At 45.5% G+C, this 23,244-nt stretch overlaps 1 protein-coding gene across 1 annotated transcript in view; it reads left to right on the forward strand.

Annotated features, from left to right (window-relative positions):
• Nucleotides 1-23,244, forward strand: part of ATP8B1 (ATPase phospholipid transporting 8B1) — a 125,352-nt gene that overhangs the window by 38,708 nt on the left and 63,400 nt on the right. Inside the window, exon 2 of the mRNA XM_082699839.1 lies at nt 21,754-21,956. Coding sequence (XP_082555965.1) covers nt 21,776-21,956 — 181 coding nt within the window. The 5' untranslated portion in view covers nt 21,754-21,775. The remainder of the gene's footprint in view (nt 1-21,753; nt 21,957-23,244) is intronic.

The raw sequence follows: 23,244 nt of genomic DNA on the forward strand, positions 1-23,244 counted from the left end.
TATTTGACAGACAGAAATCACAAGTAGGCAGAGAGACAGGCAGAGAGATAGGAGGAAACAGGCTCTCCACGGAGCACAGAGCCCGATGTGGGGCTCGATCCCAGGACCCTGAGATCATGACCTGAGCAGAAGGCAGAGGCCTTAAACCACTGAGCCACCCAGGCGCCCCATGAGACAATTTTTAGATGTGAGCATTGAACAGAGGAGTAAATATATTGTTTGGGGAGAGATGTTTCTCACTGAAGGAGAAGGAACATACAGGTAATAGACGGGAGAAGTTGTGGGGATCAGTTGGAATCTGAAGTTTTGGCATGGGTTTGGTTTCTTGAAGTACATGCAGAAGTGTTCTCATGTAACATATGTGTATTTGTATGTGTGAGTATATCTGTATGTATGTTTGTATGTTTCTTCTGTCCACCAAAGGGCCAGGAAGCAGAGACACCCCAGTAGCCGTGAGCACCTCTAGTGCCCAGACTTTGGTCTCTAATGTCATTCCCCCACTGAGAGGAACAGGCTGTCCTGGGACAGGTGCAGCGAGCTTGGAATGCCTTGTTACTGCTGCAAAGTGTGGAAATGCTCCAAGAATGATGCGGAGCATCTCCCACAGGATATATGTGCCAGTTTGAAGGGACTCCCACTGGCCACACACTGGGCAATTTGAACACTGGTTGTGGACAGTAAGGAATTAGAAGCCTTAGAAGAGTTAGAAGGAAAAATAGAATTTGGGCTTCCATACTGATAACCAGTGGATACACAGACGAGTAACTGGGAAGAAGGGAGCCTCCGCTAACAGTGGAAGGCTCAGGCTGGGGGATGAATGTGAAGGCCATGCTGGAATGGGGAGTCATGCTGCTGTAGCCACGAGGGCCAAGACAGGATTGGGCGAGAATCCCCAGTGGATGCCACAACGAGGAGGAAATTTTGATAAGGAGCAGGATGTTGCCATTGTCTCTTAAAGTGTCGCCCCACAGATGACAAGTTAAAAAAAAAAAATACCTTGGCAAAATCAGACAACACCTTGCCCAAGTGATGGAAGTTAAACCCCCAGTGAGAAGTGGAGGACATCAGGTGCCTCCATTTGCCAGGTCCTGAGAAGGACACAGCATCATATATGCTGGGTTCCAGCCAGGGTGCCTAACTGGGTGCAGTGGTGGGGAAACCTCAAAGACCAAATGAGAAGCTCTCTGGTTAAGAAAAAAATAAATAAAAGGGGTGGCATGGGGACTGTATCCTTTTTTTTTTTTTTTTTTTTTTTTAAGGCTTCAGTGTCAACAAATGACATCATGGACAAAAAATAGAACATTCCAGATTAAAGGACTTGGCCATTTAAGGTAATTGATTCTGGGTTGGATCTCATCCTGGAGGAAGAATAATACTCTAAAGGCCAGTATTGAGTCAGTAATAAAAGAATAGTAGGTAGCATGTTAATACTGACTTTTGTGAAGTTGGTTCCTCGGTTATGATTATGTAGGGAATGGAAGAGTTTCCCCCTGACGTGTTTAGGGGTACAGGGAAGTGGTGAAGCTGATTCCCAGATGGTTCAGAGGGACACACACACACACACACACACACACACACACGAGAGGGAGCGAAGAGTAAAGCGAATGGTGTAAAATGTCAACAGTTGAATGTAGGTCAGCAACAGCAAATATTGCTGATGTGGAACCGCCCTGTAGTTGGGCAGATGATTTTTCTTTTCTTTTACTTTTCTAAGAAGTTTATGGCAAATCTGTGGCTCTCTCTATGTTTTGGAATTCAGCGCAGCCTCTATGGATTACCTTTAGCGGGTGCTTTCTCTTTTGCAGATACAGAATTTGAAAATCACCCAAGTGTGTCTGTCTGCCCTTAGACAGGCTGATTCCCTCGCTGAAAGGGGACAGGTGAGCCACAGAGCTTGGTCCTAACAAACACCGCCAGTTCTGGAGTGAAGCCGACCTTGACTACAACTCCAGCTTGCCACTTGCTAGTTGTATGACATTGAGGAGATCACTAACCTCCAAGCCTCAGTTTCCTTATCTGTAAAATGGGTATAATTGTGGTATTTGACTCTCCCAAATTCAATTCCTGCAAGGGCCGGAGAGGGTCGGGCTGGCTGCAGGGTGGTTATGGGGTTGGGACACAGCGCACAACACTCAAAAGAAGAGCTGCTTACCCCACCACCACCACTGATGGTCGTTTTGCCTAAGTGTTGGGTTTTATGCAAAACCAATAGATTTTTCAATGCAACTAATTAAAATTTCAACAAACAAGAAACCCTCAGTGAGTGAGTAGAGCAGTTCATGGCTGTGGGTTGTATTCAGCCCGCTGTGCGGTGTGGTTTCTGCTCTAACTCCAGCCGGGTTGGGTGGGGAGCTGGTCTGGGTATTTGGAAATCCAACGCCAATCCCAGAAAGGCTGCCCCTGGGTTCTGGGCTGAGCACAACTATGACTGTGTCGAGTTACATAACAGAATTAGAAGGATTCCCGTATTTAAGGCCTAGGAAAGATTAGGGTATTGGCCCCTTATGCCTATTCTTTAAATAGTTAAAAGTTAAAAACTCCCTCTGGGAGCTTGCCTATGTAAACAGGTGAGACCGAGCAGCTGACCAGGAGGGAGCCCAGCCTGGGATACACAGAGAGTGAAGGAATCAATCATTAAACACGTAAAAAATCAAGGATTAACTGGATTAAACAGTCGATGTGAAATTTCCAGAACCATTGGAAATTTTATCAAGGATTTTTATCTTGATAGGAAACAAACGAGAGAGGATTCAGTGTCTTTTAACCTTTCCCTTCCCAAATGTTGACATGGTTATATAATTACTTGAGTTCTACTTAAATAGGAGGCTTTCCGAGGAAGCGTTTAAGAAAGCAGTTCTGACCGGCGTGTAATATCTGGGTAGAAGAACACGTTCAGCTCAAGGCTCTCCGATGTACAATTACGCATTGTTGATAAACAACCCAGACTATTTCTGGCGGGCAGGTATAGTGTGTCTCTTATTGGCAAGACAGATACCGTATATCGTGGCAGGTGTCAGATGTAAAACGGTTTCTGTTTCTGGAAATAACACTTTCTCTTGGTGAAAAAAACCCCAAAACCACTTTTATCCATTATGCAAAAATAGGGACTGTGAGATGTCCCATTTATATGCTACTTTAAATTCCAGACTCTGAGTTTTATGACTGCTTTCCTCTTCACTCAGGAGAGCTGGAGGAGGAGGTAATGGGATACGCCGCGGGCTGCTTTGTTGTGAGCAGCTGGGAGAGTAAAATATTTAATGTCTCTCTCACTCCTAGGGTGATGCAGCAGGTTACGAGCCGGGTCTTCCCCTAGCTATCAATGATTCAGAGGAAGGTACATTGGAGCCCGGGCGTGCACCGTAGTAGTTTCTCGGCTGTTCCCGAAGGGTCCAGTTTAGTCACACAGTTTGGTCTCTTGGTGTTTAATTCTCCCACACAGGATTATCAATGGCTAATATTTATTGTGCCTTTCCTTGGGGCCTGGCTCTGTCCCAGGAGTTTTATCTGTATCAGCTCATTTCATCCTCACGGCAACCCCGGGAGGCAGGCACTGCTGTTTGACCCATTTTGCAGATGAGCAAGCTGAAGAGCGGCGGTGGCGGTGTTACTTCACGGGCTTTCCGGAGGCCTCCCCGCAGGCAGGGAGGGTGACCCCGAGCCCAGACTCATCCCAGTTGCGCCAGAATGGACCGTGGGCATGCTGTGGGGGATGCCGTGACCTGGCAGTGTGGTCTGACCTTGGCAACTGGAGTGTTTGGACCGGGTCCCGTTGCAGAGCTTATGGTAACCAGCTGTGTGACCTTGCGCCCTCCATGTGAGCTCTCTGGGCCTCAATTTGCTCATCCTCGAAATGGGGATAGTAGCACTGTTTTACTCACACGCCGGAGGAGAAAATGACGTAATAAAGGATGAGAACAGTTTTTGAGCTAAAAATGGTTCTTAAAAGAAAAGCGGCGATAATGCACAAAAACAAGGTTCAATGCTGAATGTTCTCCACGATCTGAAAAGTCCATACGCCGTCCCTGGTACCATAGAGACAGGGCAGCCCTAACTTAACAAAATGTTTCAGTTTCCTATTCTGTTTTCACTTTAGGAACTATTTGGTGAAATTCGCTGTTTATTTTGTGAAACAGGAAATATTCCATGTCATTTAAAAATACTCTTTTTAACTATGAAAAGACTTATTATTTAACAGTTGAGTTATTTGATACCTGGATTCTCAAGATGGGCAAGTGGCCGCTCAAAGCGTGGGGTTCCACAGAGCCTGTGTTAGGAATGAGGACATAACATGCCACATACGACGGTGACCTAACGTCCGTACGTTAGTTTATTCTAACGCTAGTTCATTGTTTCATTTTTTAATCGAGGTAGGTTTGCAACATACAGAATAGAAACAGTCATATAATGAACCCCCCACTTCGTTCATGGCCATGGCCAGTGAAGGGTCTTGAATCTGCTCCTCTGTCTACTTCCTTCCCTGTATTATCTCAAAGCAAACTCAACCAGTGCATCTTTTTATTAACGTTGGTTTTGAAATTTAAGTGTTTCCCTTGTTCATACCATGATAAAGATTGTCAGAAATTGTTGACTCTGGAGCTGCCCGGGTCTCAGGTCCTTTCCACCCTACCGAGGGTTTTAACCCTGTAACGTACGCATTGTCTTCATGTTGTGAATGAGGAGGCTTATTGAGGATACTTTCCCCAAGGTCCCCAAGGTCCCCCAGGTCGTAAGTGGTAAGTGATTGGGAAACAAGAGTCCCGAGCCTTTGAAATTTACTCTTAGAAACAAAACCAAGCACAGTGTGAGCTGGAATACAAAGAACAGGCTGAGCAGACAGTAAGTTCCAGTACAAATGGAAGAAAAAACCCATTGCATCAGGGTGTGAGGATATGGGAAAGGAACAAAGTGCCTTGTTGCCAGTGTGTCCCTGGGAGTGGACAGACAGGCAGAGCTGGGAGGAACCTGCCATGAGGGGTGTGCAACAGGTAGATCGGGCTAATCTCTGATGCCAGGTGAAACTAATAATTTCCCGAGTAGCCCACGAAGCACTCCATCTGTCATAGCTTCTGTCATGGCATCCTGAATAATCTCACAGGTTTCTCAACGGACCTAGCCCAGCCGTTCCTCGAGAGCTGTTAATTCAGAATGCAGAATGCACTGGACGTTAATTGTCTTCTGTATTTGCTCTAGGTAGCAAAATGTAAATGTCATTCAAAGGAGTCCTCTTGTCCTGACAGCCTAATGGTTGATACAGGGACCAGCATCCCTAATGTGTAAGTCTCCTGTGATACATGCACAGAATTAGCTGCAAAAACGTTTTCTGTGCCTGGGGTTTGGACTTTGGAAAGCCAAGATGACTAATTCCCCATAGCCAGAGCTCTAAGGTGAAGGAAGAAAAAGGAGGGTGTAGCCTCTGAGTTCGGGTTGGGGTGTTAACCAATAATGAGCCCAGGGACACAGCTGCTAGGCGGGTCTGGCTGAGGAGGGCTCATAGGTGGCCTCTTTTATGGCCAAAAAAAACAGCCTGGGGTCTTGAGTGTGGCTTGGGTTTTCACTGATTGTACAGTGATAAAGCCTGTATCACAACTATGAAATACGGAGGGATGGCCTTAGGTCAGTCCAGAGCACAGTTTTTTCAGAGTGCTTTTAAAACATGCTTTGAAAAGATTTTAATTAGTTCCAAATATTTGTAGTTCAAATCTATGTGGTATTTTAAGGTTTGTAAGTAGTTTTTTCTTGGGTTGTGCGCGGTACATATATATTTATTCCTGACTTGGTTATGATGATTTATGGATTACTCATTCTATTCCCAATGATGTTCTCTTTATTCTTCTTTTAATTTGTTTTCTTTCTTAAAGAGCTTTGGGAAGTCAGGAGGATTGTTTTTGCTGAAATATCAAAGTTTAGGACAGTCAGATTTGCTCCATTTGGGGCTGTATCCCTAACATTGGTTTATGATGGGCAGCTGAGGGAACAGAGAATTCTTGGGAATAGAGGTGGAGTGGGAGGTACACTGGTTGAGGACGAAGGGAGAGTCCTCTGAACACAGCCAGGGCTTGCTTCCTCCCCAGACTTACAAGGAACAATTACAGTGAGCTCTGCTTCCTAAATAAAGAAATGATCTTCCTGATTCAACTCAAGAGTTCTACAGTAATGCCTTCACCTAAATCACATGTTAAATATTACAAAAGTATATAAACATTAGTAATAGTGTGATAAAAGTTATAAATAGTATGGCGATAACAATAGGGTTGAAGACGTAAATTTTCTGTGTCATGGGTCCTGTCGCATTCAAGAAAGTCCTTGCGAGAGATGTGGGTTGAAGTCTGGGTCTCTAGAGAAAGGGGAGGGGGGAGGATATAGAAGAGCAAAAATATTCAAATGTATTTTGGCTGTTTTTTTTTTTTTTTCACTTCAGCGTGTTTTGTTTTTTGTTTTTTGTTTTTTTTTAAAGATTTTACTTATTTATTTGACAGAGATTACAAGTAGGCAGAGAGGCAGGCAGAAAGAGAGAGGAGGAAGCAGGCTCCCTGTTGAGCTGAGAGCCCAATGGGGAGCTCGATCCCAGGACCCTGGGATCATGACCTGAGCTGAAGGCAGAGGCTTAACCCACTGAGCCACCCAGGCGCCCCTCACTTCAGCATTTAAACAAAAGTTCTCCCTTTATCACATGGCTTTGGGAGTAGGGGTTGGGAATGGGGTAAGTGTCACTAACTCAAACCCAAGCCCCCACCACCGGGCTAAAGCTCCCAAAAGGTACCAAGTTTTTAAAGAGAAGCAAACGTTGATGAAGAAGGGAAAATATCACTGGAAGAAAAAAGTTCCGGAATGAATTGGCATTTTTTTCCTGGGGTCATGTTTTTTAGGAGATGGAATAGAAAGCCTATTTCATTGGTACTTTAAAACCTCAAAATGTTTCGATGTCTTAATCAATGTTAGAAACTTCTTTGGGCTTATGTTCTCTCTCTCTCTCTCTTTTTTTTTTTTTTTTTTTTTTTTACCGTTTTCTCTTAAAATGCAAATCAGAATATATGTTTGTACAGGGCCTGCATTAGTCATCCCTATCTGAGCAGGCTTTCCTTATTTGCACTAAATACCTGTTTCTTCCGGGTATTTCCTGCAAATAACTTTTATAATCTAGTTAAGTAGCAAAAAAATAGCATGTTTTACCTTTGGGTAATCAGAAGAGAGAAAAGAAAATACGGTCATTTATGTCTTAATTGGGTAATGTGTTAACAGACACTAGCCACAACTTTCCCTTTTGGGTACTCAGTTGTGGTGGGGGCGGGTGAGTTCTGAATTTGTAGACACAGTGAGCAGTATTTGACTTAAGCATTCTTTGCAAGGGGGTGGGGGATACTTTGTAACCAGCAGTACTCAGAATTAGCTTCTGTAGAATCCAGTGTTTATCATAGGATAAGTCATTTTCTAAAGTGCTTTTTTTTTTTTTTTATGCTTGTATGTTACCAAAATAGCAGTAAAACAAAACTGAGCGGTTACTACAGCAAAAAGATTTTTGAGAGGAGGCATATTTTATCATGGACATTACCCATTCATGGTAATAACAGAGTAATAACAATGACGACTTTTTGGTTGGTTTTGCACCGTTTTTTTTGAATCTTCTGCAGGGAATGTGCTTTCTTATTACCTGTAAGCTGAGCCAGTGAATGCCTCCTCCCCTCCTGGTGGGTCTCTGCAGTGACAGCCTGGCCCCGACTGGCTGTGGGAATTTGGACGACTTGCATTAAGGATTCTGCACCCAATCCCTATTGGGTGTGGTTTTTCCACACCACCAAGCAAGGATCTGACATCAGCTGGGTGTCGTACACCTCAGCCCTGAGCTGACACTATCTCCCCGGAGATAGCATCAGATCCCACAGGCTCAGGGTGCCATCCCACAGGACTGCCCTACCACTCCCCCCCCCCCCCGCTCCGTCTTCACATGCCACCTGCCCCTCTTCGCTTATCACCTGGTGCTTACGACAGGCAGGCTGGAAATTGGAGGTTCTGACGGCCCCCTTTTGCGGTTTAAATTCATTCGCTAGAGCAGGTCAGAGAACTCAGACAGTTTCCCTATGAGATCACTGGCTTATTACAGAAGGATCCGACTCAAACAGCCAGATGGAAGAGAGCCACAGGGCAATGTGTGCCTCCGCCTCCTCCAGGCAAACCACTTGGAATCTTCATGTGTTCCCCAACCCCAAAACTCCAAACCTTCTCCTTTTGGGTTTTTAAGGAGACTTCATTCCATTGGCATGACTGATGAAATCACTGGCCATTGGTGACTGAACTCAATCTCCAGTCCCTTTTCCCTTCCTCTCATCCTTAGCTTATTTAGGTGCTTTCCAGAAGTCACCTCGCTAACATAACAAAAGAACTTCATCACTCTCACCACTTGGGAAATTCCAGGGGCTTGGGGAGCTCTGTGCCAAGAACAGGAAGAAGATCAAATACATATTTTTGATTATAGATCACAATATCCCACACACGATCTCTCATTCCTAGCTCCTTGGGAGAATGGGCTAAGCACCCGTCATCATATGTTTCTTTTTTTTTCTTGAAAACCATAGTTCTTTAAATAAAAATTCTGCTATATTCCATAGTCAGATTTAAAAGAGATGGCAGCTAAACTGCTGGGTCCTGCTGCCCTAGGAGCTGTGCTAAGGAGGAGAGCCACGGGGCATCTCTGGAAAACCAACTGACTGTGCATGTGAAGAACGAGCAGGAGATGGGCCGGGAGGAAACCAGCCCTAAAGACTGCTTCTCTTCATGTGAACAAAGGGCAAAGGTATTCCCTACAAAGTCAGAGACCTGGATTCCAGATAGTAGTGGAGAAATTCTCCTGCACGGGTGAACACACCCTTGCTAGGGGTGCCTCCATTTTATGCCCCTCCCCCTTCTCAGTTTCCACCCTGAGTGTTGCAATCAGAGGATGATGTCAAGATGGCTGGGTACCCGCCCATTCCAGCTCCAACAGAGGTTTAACCGTATCTCTTAGTTGTTTCTGCAGATCAGAGGAACTGTCTCTTTTCCAGTTTGTGCCCCGGATATAATACGTACAATTAAGGCACTGAGTGTTGGGACTGAGCCCAGACTATTGACAAAGAATTTTATCCCAGTTACCACCTACATGTGCTTGGGCAAAGAACTTGATCTCTCAGTGTCCGTTTCCTCACCTGTAAAATGGGGATGATCATTTGACCCTCAGCAAATGATGTTAGAACATATATCAAGCACTTAGCTCTGGGCCTAATCCATAGGATGTGTGGTCCGTTCTCTTGGAAATGCCCACCAACAGCATCCCATGAAAATCCTGGGAGCTTTAGAAGCTCACTTTTTAAAGCGTTGTAGTAAGTTCTTAGAACAATTTGATATGGAGAAACACAGACGGTCCAAATCTGAAAGCCAGAACAGGCTATTAGGATTGTCCCCTGCTTGTAGGAAACTCGAGGTGGTATATGCCCAAACGTTTCAGAAGGACATATGAAATCTTAACCATGTATTTGCAGGATGGTCTTGGTCCTGAACTTCTGATATGAATTCAGCTGTCTGGGAAGTTTGTAATCCCAGTTGAGTCCTCTAAGCTGACTTTAAATACAGCAGAGGAGTCAGTGATTTAATAATAGAAGATGTGGCCTTGCCCCTTAGACTTCTGGGACCCGGAATTTGTGAAAGTGGTAACTTTTAAAAGGAATGAGAAGTAAGGTTCTGTTGGCCAGGCACAGATACTCATGAAACCTATGCCAGTGTCTAGGAAAATAATCCGGTAGGTGCCTCCATCATACTTTATGTGTCAGTCATACATCGTGTCCATTTAAGCCTTGGCACATATTTCTATATGAACACTTGGAAAATTTAAAACATATTTACATATGAAAAGGGTGTCTTAAGAGGGTTCAGGTTTTCAGTGGAAAACATGAAAAGGTTCACAGACCTTTAGGATGCAGATTACAAGGGGTGAGGAACAAACTTTGTAAATCACTCTGTCCCTGGACCTGTGCCCAGGGCTCTTGAGATCTGTTGACCTTAGTGCATGAAGGTCACTGGTTTGGAGTCTCCATCTACACATAGTGTAGGTCAGTAAAGGGCTCTTAGAAGAAGAGGACAGACACAGACTAGATTTCATGGCATTTCACGGTCATTAGGAGACTCTTAGATCTTATGTTTATGAATGTGCTGGAAGGTACAATCACAGGAAGGAGTCCATGTGGCAGGTTTCATCTGTCCTGCCCTGACACGCAAGCCATCCCTTCTCTGAGCCCAGCCGCTGCCTGTGGATGTCACGAACCTCTCAGGCTGCTGTCTTTGGTTTTGTAGTCATCTGCAAAGACAGAGAATGATCGAAAGTGTGGGTGGGTAGAGTCCACCCCGATACAATGCGATTTTTCTCCCCCTGTGACAAATCTGAAGAAATCTGGGGGCAGACATATCTGGTTGAAACCTCACTGTATGACTCTGGAGGGGTCCCCTAACCTTCAAAATTAGGGTGATACTTTGTTTTGGGGCATATTGTGAGGATTTCATGAAATGAGCCCAGCACATAACTGCCAGCTTGGTAGTCTTTGGCTGCAAGGGGTAGGTAGTTGTTACCAATCGCTGATCCTTTTGGAAAGAGAAACACACAGTAAGTCTCTTGTTTGAGAGCAAAAATTCTTTTCTAAAACATGTGTATGACTTACAAAACTGCAGTAACAGGACCCAGTTCTGATTTCTGACCTTCCTCCTTTTAAAGTTGTGTGGAAAATATTTCCTGTGTTTCTGTGGCTGTCGTTTCTAATGGCTGCCCTAAAATCATGATTTATAAAACCATTATCCTGTTGGACTCCCAGGTGGTTTCTCTTCCTGTGCTTTTTATAGCTAATCATGACCACCGAAAGTTTTATGTGAATCGTTATTTTACTTGTTGGTTTACATTGGAAGAGTTTCTAGAAATGAGATCATTGGGTCAAATGTTAAAAAAACCTTAGTGTTCTTGGTGCTTAAAGTGTTGTTATATTGTTTTTATACATAAGGAATGGACCAGTTTCAATGGTGGCAGCAGCGCTGCGTGTGTGCCCGTGTGAGTGTGTGTGTGTGTGTGTGTGTGTGAGAGAGACAGAGAGACAGAGAGAGAGAGAGAGAGCATTCATTCAGCTATATCTCAGCCAGCACGACATGCAGTAATTGAATATTGTTAACCTAATAAGGCATGAAATGGTGTCTTGATTTTCCTCTTTGTGCCTTTCTTTGATTATTCATCTTATTCATATTTCCCCTCTATGTTTATTATTCCAGTTACTTACACATCTGACCCTTCTACTTCCCTTTCCATTCAAACAGTGGTCCTATTGACTCTGGGGGAATGTAAGCTGTCTTTCTGCATTTAAGGTTCATGTTTAGTTCTGGAAAATTATGCCGATTCTTACGTCTTTCTGTAGTGTAGTCTTTTAACTTTCTTTTTCTTTTTCTTTTCTTTTCTTTTTTTCTTTTTTTTAGATTTTATTTATTTGACAGAGAGATCACAAGTAGGCAGAGAGGCAGGCAGAGTGGGGGTTGGAGAGGAACAGGCTACCTGCTGAGCAGAGAGCCGGATGTGGGGCTTGATCCCAGGACCCTGAGACCATGACCTGAGCTGAAGATAGAGTCTTAACCCACTGAGCCACCCGGGTGCCCCAACTTTCTTTTTTTTTTTAAAGTAGGCTCCATGCCCAGCATCGGGCCCAATCTGGAGCTTGAACTCACGACCCTGAGATTGAGACCTGAACTGAGATCAAGAGTCGGATGCTCAGCCAACTGAGCCACCCAGGCACCCCTGTGGTGTTGTCTTTACATTAAATGTGGCCACGTACCCATAGGTTGGTGACTCTTCAAGTATTCAGATTAATTTAACTTGACAGATTTATTTTTTATTTCACCTTGGAGGTTTTACCTTCAGGCCGCTGTCAATTGTACAGTCCCTATGGTTTTATATTATTTAAGCACGAATATAATTTCAAGACCTAATCATAGAGGCAATAGTAATGAAGTAAAAATAAGGCCATTGTCCCTACCAAGTGAGAATGAAGCGTGACTGTAGAAACAATGCTTTTTTTTCCCAACTTTCAGTATTTATTATAAAAATACATTGTGGATTGAGGCTGAGGCTCTAAAGTAAACATTTGGGGAATTCTGGCATTATTATCCTATGGGAACCAGTGCTAGTCTTTTGTTTACTTTTTCCCTTAGTTTTCCAGACAAAAGAACGGCAGCCCCACCCGGTCTTAATTTTGAACACATTTTTCTGGTTGCCACCACCCTAATTCAGGCCTGTATTCTTCCTTGCTTCAGCTGCATTCACATAAGAGTGTTGTTTCTGAATGTGACTGCAGAGGAAATAGAACCCAAACTGCCTGGTTTTACAGATGACAAAGCCAGAACAGCCGATGGCTCGCTGGCCAGCATGACCTCTGGGCGGTCTCCGTGTCTGGCTCTCACCTTCCGGGCCACCCACACTCCCTCCTCTATCGGATTAATCTTGCTGGAGCGCCGTGCAGATCGTGTTCCTCTTCTTGCAAACACCTTCAGTGGTTCCTTCCACTCCCTGGAAGAGAGCCTGCCCTCGAGGGTCGGGGCAGAGGACTCCAAGCAGCCCTTCCCAGCTCCTCTCCTGCACCCTGAATCATTCAGGTGGGTGGGTGCCTCATGTTTGCCCGCTGCCCAGTCTTCACCCAGCTGTTCCTCATTCCTGAAAATCTCTTCCCACCCACCCTGAGTGCTTGCTTTCCTCTGTGAGTCTCCGATCCTCAGCTCAAAACACCAAGGAAATCATTACTGATTTAAATGCTCTCCTATGTGATACAAGCTGGGGAGCATTTAAAATTTCCCCACTTGCTATAGGTCAGTCCGTAGACCATCAAGTTCGCTTTATTTTTCTTGTCAGTTGCCCCATTTTCTTTTGCTTAGGTTTTTCTTGTGACTGATGATGCTCTCAGTTGATATGTGGCAGGAGAAAGCAGTGGGAGCTCGAAGGAGGGGAACAGGCTCAGGTGCTTCGGGGGCAGAACTTGAATTTCAGCCCAAATCCACATGTGTTAACTGTACCACACAATCTATGTAGCACAGACTTGGTTGTGCCATCAGAGGGCCTGAATCCAATCTGACATGACCGAGCTGAATAACCTGGGCCTTCACCACCTCTGTCTTCTCTTTGGTAAAATGGCAACCATAGTGCACAGCCACACATCTCAGAATGAGTCCACGACGATTGTGAGAGCCGAGAAGTGTGAAAAATACTTAGTGATCCGTAAGGGGACTCCTCGTATTAATAAGAGTCCTCATCCTTGCTAGAGGATGTTAGTGAGCTCATGACAGAGTCGGGACAGTATCACTAAGGAATCCTGTACATTTCACCAGGAAAATGAGAAAACTGCCCTTCTCTTAGAGGTCCAAGTTCTGAGGTTTTCCTGCACCTTTTCAGTGGTAGTCTGCAGAGTTGTGTGGTACCACATGGTCGTCCACTTCCTTTGTGGCACAGGGCTCCACGGACTTTGAGAGAAGTGGAGGATGAAGCTGTGGCCCCAGAGAAGACTTTCTGTCCTGAGGAAAGGTCTTGGCTGATTGTCCCCACAATAGTGACATCTGTGGTCCCTTAGTTTTACGGGAGCTATCCCAGGCTTCTAGGCTTTCTAGGTTTCGGTTTAGGAGGAAATAAAAAATATAACCCTCTTTGTCCCGGGGACAGTAGAGTCATGTTTCAATATCTGTATAAAGTTTAAATTTAATCTAGATCTTCGATATGTTTTATTACTATTGCTTCATGAGTTTGTCTAATTACAACTGTCATCAAACTTGTTGGCTTTTACTCTGTAGAGTGTTGGACAGATTCCAAGAGGGGTGTGGCCAGTGTGTGGACTAACTGGGATTACAGAGAAGATTTTTGCTGCCTCTGAGGTTGGGCTCTTCTTCAGAATAACTTAGAGATAGCCTTACGCCAGAATCCTGATTATTCGTGATTCATGATATGTGTATGAGTTCTCTGTCATTGCAAATGACTCCAAAATTTAGCAGCTTACAGCAGCACACGCTTGTTAGTTCCCAGTTTTTCTGCATGGAGAATCCAGTATCACTTGACGGTGTCCTCTGTTCTGGGGTCTTATGAAGCTGCAGTGAAGGCATCAGCCCAGGCTGGGGCTGTGGGGTGGTCTCATCTGAAGGGTGGACTGAAGAAGGATAAGCCACTTCCAAGTTCCTGAGGTTGTTGGCAAAATTTATTTCCTTCCCCCTCACTTTAAAAAAAAATTTTTTTGCTGTTTTGTTGAGCTATAACTGACATATAACATTGTAGTTATAGATGTACATATAACATGTAGTTTAAGTTACAGGTGACATATAACATGTAGTTTAAGGTGTACAGCATAATGATTTGGTATATGCATATATAGTAAAATGATTACCAGTGTTAAGCTTAGTGAGCGTTCATTACCATTATATACTTACAATTTTTTTTTCTTGTGATAACTTTTAAGATCTACTTTCTGATTTTAAGAAAGTTACTCTCTGAGTAACTTTCAAACATACAAAGTGTATTGGTAGCTGTAGTCACCATGCCGTACATACAGAAAATTCATTTCCTTGAGGGTTGTTGGTCTGAAATCCCCAGTTCCTTGTTGGCTATTGGCTGGACAGGCACTGTGTTTCTTGCCATGTGAGCCCCTGCATAGGACAGCTGCTTCGTGAGAGCCAGGAAGGGGGGACAGCTGGCTGGCTGGCTGGCAGGGAGTCATCATCTCCTGTAACCTAATCATGGATGAACCATCCCATTACTTGTATCATAGCAAGTTGGTTACAAGCAAGGTCTTACGTCCAGCCCACTCTCACGAGGAGGGGGTTACACAAGAGCAAGAACAGCAGGTATTGGCATCATTGGAGGCTTGTGGATTCTGCCTGCCAGAGCTATAATTTATTCTATTTAATATAGAACATATAATACAAAAACACATAGTATAGGACACATGGAAGTGCAGTGCACAGATTTATTATGTCATGTTATGCTACTTTGCATTGTCTTTAATTACAATAATAACAATAATAGGAGAGGAAAGGAGGAAAAACACATGTTAAAAATACCCTTTCTTGAGGAAGGCTTGAAGAACCATAAAAACAGATGGTGTAGAATGAACAAAAATGAATTTCGTGACTCTTCCTTTCTAAGCTGGACATGAATCAAGTGTGGCAACAAAGCTGTCATTGACCGGGGCCTCTCGGCCTTTCCCAGCCTCTGAGTTCCCTTTGTGTTCGCACACAGATCCTACCCTGGCCATGACAAAACTCAGCTTTTTGTCCCTCCTTTGCCTTCACTGAAATCTAGAAACCTTGTGATGGCAGGGAAAGCCTGTGCTTTCGTGATTGCGGACTTCAGGCTTTTTTATCGCAAAGTGGAAAGACAATTCTTTTGGCCTGGGTTCCCTTTTTCCTCATTTCTTCAGTGCCTCCCCTACAAAGGAAGAAGGATTATCATTCATTCATTCACTTGCATGTAGTTGGTAGTATATTAGGTGACAAATGATGGGGCTTAGGGTACATGTTTGGAAACTCTGTCCTTCACGCCTCTTGTCTTAGGGGGGTTTATGACCAAGAGGGCTGAACATGATGGAAAACGAAGCACCCCTTTATTAAGAGCTGGAAAGACCCAAATCAAGCTCTGGTGTAAAGAAATGATGCCTCTTGGCTCCTACTCCTCCCCGCTCCCTCCACCCGGCACTGTTTTTGAGGCAGGACTGCAGAAAAGTCTGGTCAGGGACAGAACGGGGAGTGAGGAGCATGGGGTCTTGCTCTCATGGAGATGGTAAGGTAGGAAACAACCCCCACACTGTACTGAACTTGAAACTCAGGTAAGGGAGTAATGTCTCCCGTAGCGCTGCAGGCTCTGAGCTGTGTGGGTCTCAAGGCCCCTTCCTTGGGCTGGAGCAGATAGGGTGGGGGGCAGTGCTGAGGCCCTGTCCATTGTGGTGGGTGTAGTCTTTGAGTCTTTGTTTTGCAAATTCCTCTCTCTTAGGGGCTCTGAAAAGAACCCAGTGGAAACTAGCCTGTACCTTGTATCTACTCCTTGTGGGTTGTCATAAGGGTTTTTAACACCATGAGGTAGCTGAGCAAATCCTTACTGTATTTGAAGGGTTACAATCCCCCTGCCCCTTTCTCTTTTTTTAACAGATGGGACAGCTAAGCTTTCAAAATGTTAAGTAACCCACCCAGGTTATACATTGGTGAGTAGAAGAGCTGAGATTTCAATCCAGGCCCATATTCTTTCAAAGGAACCGTGCTGCTCAGCTGAAGCGGAGCTGGGCAAGAGTATTTCCGAAGATCGTGTGACCAGAAATGGCCTTGAATGCTAAGTCCTTGATGACTCAAAAAGAATTCTGATACATCTTTGCCTACTTGCGCTAACACCTAGGCACATTGACTTTGGATGCCATGATTATAGGCTCCGGGATTAACGGGGAAGCGCCACACTCCAGTGTGGGTGTGGTCGCTGTGCCTCACGTGCTGAGGGAGATGACGGTGCGTTGTCCCACTGGCGGGGGCCAGTGTGTGTGCTCTATGGTTACGCAGCTTCCAGCAACTGAGATGCTACTAGAGATGCTACTATTCCCAACCAATAGGGCAACTGTGCTGTTTTCCCACCAGCCCACCTGGTCGTTCATTCCATATTCCCACAGCTTGCCTGGTTTTACCCAGGTCGGGACTCATTTTCTCTAGCTGTGGGCCTTCGGTCTTGACCACATATTGCTGCTGTCTCTTGCCTTTTGTTTTAGTCTGGGGGTCAACAGACGTTTTCTATAAAGAGCCGAATAGGAAATATTTTAGACTCTGAGGCCATATGGCATCCATTGTAACCATCCAGCTCTGCTGTGGTGTGAGAGCAGCCTAGCTAGACTGGACGTCAAGGGATGAACAAGGAAGTGTTCTAATAAAACCTGATTTACAAAAACAGGTGGTCCGCTGAGCCTGGCCTGGAGGCTGTCGTTCGCTAACTCCCGTCTGGACTACAAGCCCCATCAGGACAGAGGCAGAAGTAGGCTCTTGCCAGGTGCTGGGGTGATAGTGAGAAGCAAGAAAGATCAGGGCTCCCGCTCAGTACCTTACCACAGGCTGGGTTAATTCCTCTGTCTGTAGCAGAATCTGAGGCAGTAGTTTTGGGTGGCCTTGCAGAGTGAGACTCTTGAAGAATTGCCAGAGCACAACCTCTTCTCGTCGCTGTCAAGCGCTCCTCCTTCATCCACTGACCGCTTGAAGTCTGCTACCGTGTGGTAGGAAGGAACTGTGGAGAGATGGCAAAGATCGCTTTGAGGGTTTAATTGAAAGTTTATTTTTTCTCTCCCCAGATCTTTGTGTGACATCTAGGTGGTTGGCACTGAGTATTCACACATGGGACTCTGTTCTTATATAGCTTATGGTCTAGTGGGACAGATAGATGACAGATAAGTAAAAGTGAACGTATATTTAAAAATTGTGGTAAGTTCTTCTCAAAAGAGAGAGGTAAGTCTTGGGGAGGTTAGTGGTAGCAGAAAGAAGAGGATAGAGACCATGGAAGTGGATACTGAAGTTGAGATCTAAAGAATGAGAAATAGTAGCCATGCTGAGAACTGGGAGAGGAGCATTTTAGGCAGAAGGAGGAGAATGTCCAAAGGGCCTGAGGCAGGAAAGACTTCACTGGCTTAAGCTAAAAGTGGGGCCATGGGGCCTAGGATGATTGAGCAAGAAAGAAGTTACAGAACTGTGCAGAACTCTCAGACTTGGGGGAAACTGTGGATTTAGTTGAAAGTATAGCGGGAAACCACAGTCTGCTTGGACTACCCTAGCAAAATACCACTGGCTGGGTGGCTTAAACCACAGACATTTATTTTTTCACATTTCTGAAAGCTGGAAGTCCAAGATCGAGGTGCCAGTCCTGTTGGTTTCTGGTGAGGCCTCTCTTCTTGGCTTGCAGAAGACCACCATCTTGCTGTGGCCTCTCCTGTGTGCATGCATGAAGGAGCGCTCTCTGATGTCTCTTTCTCATCTTGTAAGGACACCAGACCTGTCAGAATAGGGTTCTGCCCTTACCAAATAGTTTAGCCTTAATGACCTCCTTAAAGGCCCTATCTCCACACACAGTCACACTGGGGGTTAGAGCTTCAGCCTGTGATTTTTTAAGGCAGCTCAGCTCTGTCCAGAATGCCTGGGAAGGGTCTAAACGGGAGAGTGGCGTGACTGGGGGGGGGGGGCATGTGGAAGGTCATTATGGGACGTCCAGTGTGGGAGCACGGCAAGAGAGAGACGATGGTGGTCTGAAGTAGGTGGCGGCCATGGGGCTGGAGACGAGGGAATGGGTTGGAGGTGTGTGTTTCAGCAGAAATGACTGGGCTTGCTGTGGATCGGGGCGCTCATGCCCAGTGAACTCACCTGTACCCCTGAATAACCTGGAAGTCTCCAGAGGGTCTGTTTCCAGCGACGGTGTGGTGGTTGGCATGAGCAGGTGCTTAGTGAAGGTTGAGTAAGGGCACACGTGGCCGCAGTATGCCACAGGGGTGTTCAGAGACATTCCAACGTTTCCAAATCCATATTCCAGATAGTGCCTACCTTACAGGTGCCATGGTTTCGATCAGAAAACTCCTCATGTCACTTGGGGCTTCAAAGAAATGATTTCTTCCTCATTTTTCTTTGGTAATGCTAAGATGATGGAGCAAAGTGATTCCAGTATGCCTGCATCACACACACACACACACACACACACACACACACAGGCACGCACATGCACACACACACTGTGGAGAACTTCCGCTCAGCTCAGAGCTCTGCTTTCCAAGCAGCCCACACAGTCTGGCCTGGGGTGGATGTTCTGCGCTGAGCTGGCTGGTTATGCAACGTCTTGCTTACTCTGGATCATATCCTTCTGGTTGTCAAAGCCATTCCTCCTTGTCGGCTGCTCCCCCCACCTCAACGGACTGGATCCATTGAAATGTGGGAAATAAGCATGGAGACGCTTGCCAGTAATCATGATGAGGAAATGATCTCTTACGGAACGTTTCTAGGATACACTGACCCAGACCCCCGAAAATGGTTAAAGTGGCTCGTTTGAAGTCATGTACGATGACGAAAAAGTGTTTCTGTGTGGTGCTTTCAGACTTGTGAATACTGTATATGTCCCTATGGTGAAGAGATTAGCTCCTAACTCCTGCCACTTAGTCGCTGAGCCGAGCGCAGTGCCCTTATCTGTAGGATGGGGTATTATTATCTGTCTCACAAAGCCGTCCTGCTTGACACACAGCAGGTGCTCAGAAAATGGTAACTGCTTTCATTACTTTAGTTCTGAAACATTGCTGATGCAAGTTTTGCACTTAAGGGTTTGGGAATTTTAATTAATTAATTAATTAATTAATTTGACAGGCAGAGATTACAAATAGGCAGAGAGGCAGGCAGAAAGGTGGGGGGGCAGTCTCCCTGCTGAGCAGAGAGCCCGATGCAGGGCTCAATCCCAGGACCCTGGGACCTTGACCTGAGCCGAAGGCAGCGGCTTTAACTTACTGAGCCACCCAGGCACCCGGGTTTGGGAATTTTAAAGAGAGTGCATTAAATTTAAGTATCAGCTAAAACATGGCTGGCAGAATTTTACAGAACCACAAATGAGGCTAATGAAACCTGTAAAACCCCAAGAAATAGTTATTTACTAGCCCACAGAAAACTGGGAAAGTGGGAAAATGTTTTACTCTGCAATTAAAAGGTTTTAAAATAGAATATGCCTATGCTTAAATGTAGTCCTATTGTTGTCTAATAATTTACCTCCTGGTGAGGGGTGGGTACATTTTGGAAGAGATTTTGAAAGATGGAAAATCCTAAAAGGGATAAATTCTCACACCTTTCCATTTGTTATTATAAATAGCATTTTTTCCCCTTAATTTTGGAGCAATCGGCAGTAACAATGACCTCACTCTTGCACACTTACTGTACTGTGAGGACTGTATTGAGTATTTACGGGAGGCCAAATTCTGAACCGAGCACTGTGCACACATCATTTCTCTTAGATGATGCATGGCAGTTGTTGGCATTTTGGAAAATAAATGAATGTCTGGATAACCGGGACTATTTTATACATACGGATTGTTAACTCGCCCTTTTAACTCAACATGTTTGGGCTTTTGCAATGTCATTAAAAACTCTTCTCATCGGCGTGCCTGGTTAAGTTGGTTTCCGCTCAGGTCACCATCTCAGGGTTGTGAGATCGAGCCCTTTGTTGGGCTTCGCAGTCAACCCAGAGTATGTTTGAGACTCTCCCTCTCTCTCTTGCTGCCATGCAGTCTCTCTTGCTCTCTAATAAATAAATCTTAAAAAAAAAAAAAAAGTTTTCTGATCATGGTCTACATTTATACTATCCCATAGTAGGAGGATATCGCAGTTTATCTACACAGTGACCAACCCATGGATCCGCAAGTTGCTCTGGGTTTTACGGTTTTAAATAATGCTGGAAAAAACCCTCACATAAATATTTAAACATTTCCTACCTGCTCAGCTAGGGCTATGCAGATTTAGATGTCTGCGATGCTAGATTTGATACAAAGCGTGCAGGCAGCCAAGTGGTTCCATTCAAGGCAACTGAGACTTGATGAAAACATATAAGAAACTATAATGTAAAAGTACAAGATAGAAGGTCTCTTCTAGGAGGGTGGTTGTTTTTGCCGTAAAAAAATTTTTTAAGTAAGCTAGATGCCCAGCGTGAGACTTAAACTCATGACCCCAAGATCAAGACTTGCATGCTCTACCAATTCACCCAGGCAGATGCCCCTTTGCTGCAAATTTTTATGACCATGCAAGTTATTCAAGGAATTTCGGTGTTTTCCTCTAGAGTGGGAATGACAGCAGGACCTTCAACGTGGTGCCATGGGAAGTTTTGAGGACCCAGTGCCCCCAAAGCATTTCACCCGGGCCTGACGTGCAGTTACCACTAAGTAAATGTGAGCTGCTATTATGAACAATGTCAAGTACATGGCCATGTGATGCTAATGTAAATAATGACAGGCTGTATGTCTGTCTTCAGGTCTCCTCTGGTCTCTGTCAGTATTTTTCTAGTATAACTGAGGTTGTGCTTGTCCCTTCTGCAGTCACTTTACACAGGGGTGTGCTCACACACAGGCAACAGATAGGGTGTGGGTGGGGTCGTTTGGGAGGGAGAGGGTGAGGGAGTGCTCCCAGGAAGCCCTTAGTAAAGTGTGAGCTTGTATTCAAAATGTATCACAGAGCAAAGTCTTAGAGTATGAGCCTTAGCAGAAACCAGGTGTCCGAGGGCAGGGTTTCCCAAACGTTGCCAGCAACCCACAGTGAGAGATGTAATGGCACTGAGGGCCACAAAGCAAATAAAGGTGTCTACGCGTTGGTTAGGTCAAGCAGTTTCAGCAAGCAGGACTGACTCTTGTGATGCCTGCTCTACTCTCATATTTTGTGGTCTGTTTCATTTCATTGTAAGGTTGGTTATGGATTCAGTTTATTTTGCCAGTAGAGACCCCCCCCCCATTTGAAATACTACCTTAAGGTTTGTATCTGCTTTAAGAGTTTGCAACTATGTTTTTGTTGTTAAATCTCACTGAGGCATGGAATCGCTAATGAAAGGTTAATTTGAACTGTGGGGGGCGCTATTCAGACACACTTGCGGGTGAGTTGCGAGAATGTTCTGTTAAAAGGGCACTAGAGCAGGATGCAGGCAGGAGTCAGCCAGACCCTGGGCACCAGTTTAAGTCGCTCTGGTTTCTCTGTCTCTTCAACCAGGTAGTTCCAGTTTGCCGGCAGCATGAATTCAGAAAGAGACTCGGAAACGACCTTTGAGGAGGATTCTCAGCCTAATGATGAAGTGGTTCCCTATAGCGACGATGAAACCGAAGATGAGCTTGATGACCAGGGGCCTGCGGTCGAGCCGGAACAGAACCGAGTCAACAGAGAAGCCGAGGAAACCCGGGAGACCCTGCGAAAAGGTGACCTCGCTGGGACGGGCACCCTGGGACCTGTCTGTGTCCACGCCCACGGGGCAGCGGCAACAGGTGCACAGGCCAGCTGGCCCATGTTAGATGGTCCAGGAGGTCTCTTCCTTCTCCAAGGGTGATGCGGCTGGGAGAAGGGTCGCTGGGCTCGGACGGGCACACGTCCTCGGCGTGCTGGGCCATTCCACCGACCTGACCCAGTCTGCCCGGAAAGTGGCAAGCACGGGCTAGCGTCTACTTTCAGAAGGGACTTGCATATGTAAGAATTTGCTTGTTCCTGGACTCAGGAAGCTTCGCATTACCAGACCTTTTGCTCAGTCAGTTGTGACCGTGAGATGGCTTGGGCTCTGCTTGCTGTAAGGGGCCTGTCGTACATGCAGTAGCCGGCGCCCCTGCCCAGAATGGGGGCAGCTCCGAGGCCGGGTCTGGACCAGGGACCAGGACCAGACAGTAACTGTTTCAGGCTCTGTGTGCCATGTGGTCTCTGTCACACCTACTCGGCTCTCCCGGGAGCTCTTAAAAATAGCCCGAGACAGTCCGTCATTGAGGCCGAAAGAGTGTAGCTAACTTTTATGATGCAGCTTTTTCCCTGCAGCTTTTGTTTCATTTTCCGCTGCTTCTCCCACCCTGGTAAGCAAATGTGATCTTTTCCTGTGGCCGATCCTTTCCTCCTTGGGCCCCAGATTTGCTCCAGATTTCAGGTGGAAAATATTTCTTCCACAGTCCCTAGAATTCCAGCTAAACAGCTTTGGTTTCTCATTTATAGAAATTTCCGCTAAGTTATGGTTTTTGACTCTCAGGATGTTGTCACCACAGCGTTGGTCAGAATAATCTGATTCTATCTGCTTTCCCCAAAATCTCCATCACTAGCCCATCTGTCCTCCCAAGTGCCCCTGAAGTCTGCTTCCCTCGGATTACCCCCTGCTACCCTCATCTTTCCTGCTGGGTTCCGCTCCCTGGTCCTTGTGGGGTTTTTTCCAAACCATTTTCACCTGTAGAAAGAGCAACAAGCATGAAATGCCACTCGTGGGACGATTCATCCTGCTCTGGCCAGACACTGCCTCTCTCCCCGATGTGGGGAGGTTCTTCGTGGGGGAGAGCACGCATCCAAACGGGCTTCTGCCTACAATGGGCTCCAAAACCTGGCAGGCCGGCGACCCATGTAGACTGTTTGCCGTCTCTGGTTTTCCATATCAGACATTTAGAATGATCAGAATTTATTGTGGATTCCTGGCTGTGAGTTCAAGCTGTTGAGTGTTAAGCTTAAGTGCTTTCTGCCTTG

Source organism: Mustela nivalis (assembly GCF_964662115.1).
Source record: "Mustela nivalis genome assembly, chromosome: 14".
Taxonomy (NCBI): domain Eukaryota; kingdom Metazoa; phylum Chordata; class Mammalia; order Carnivora; family Mustelidae; genus Mustela; species Mustela nivalis.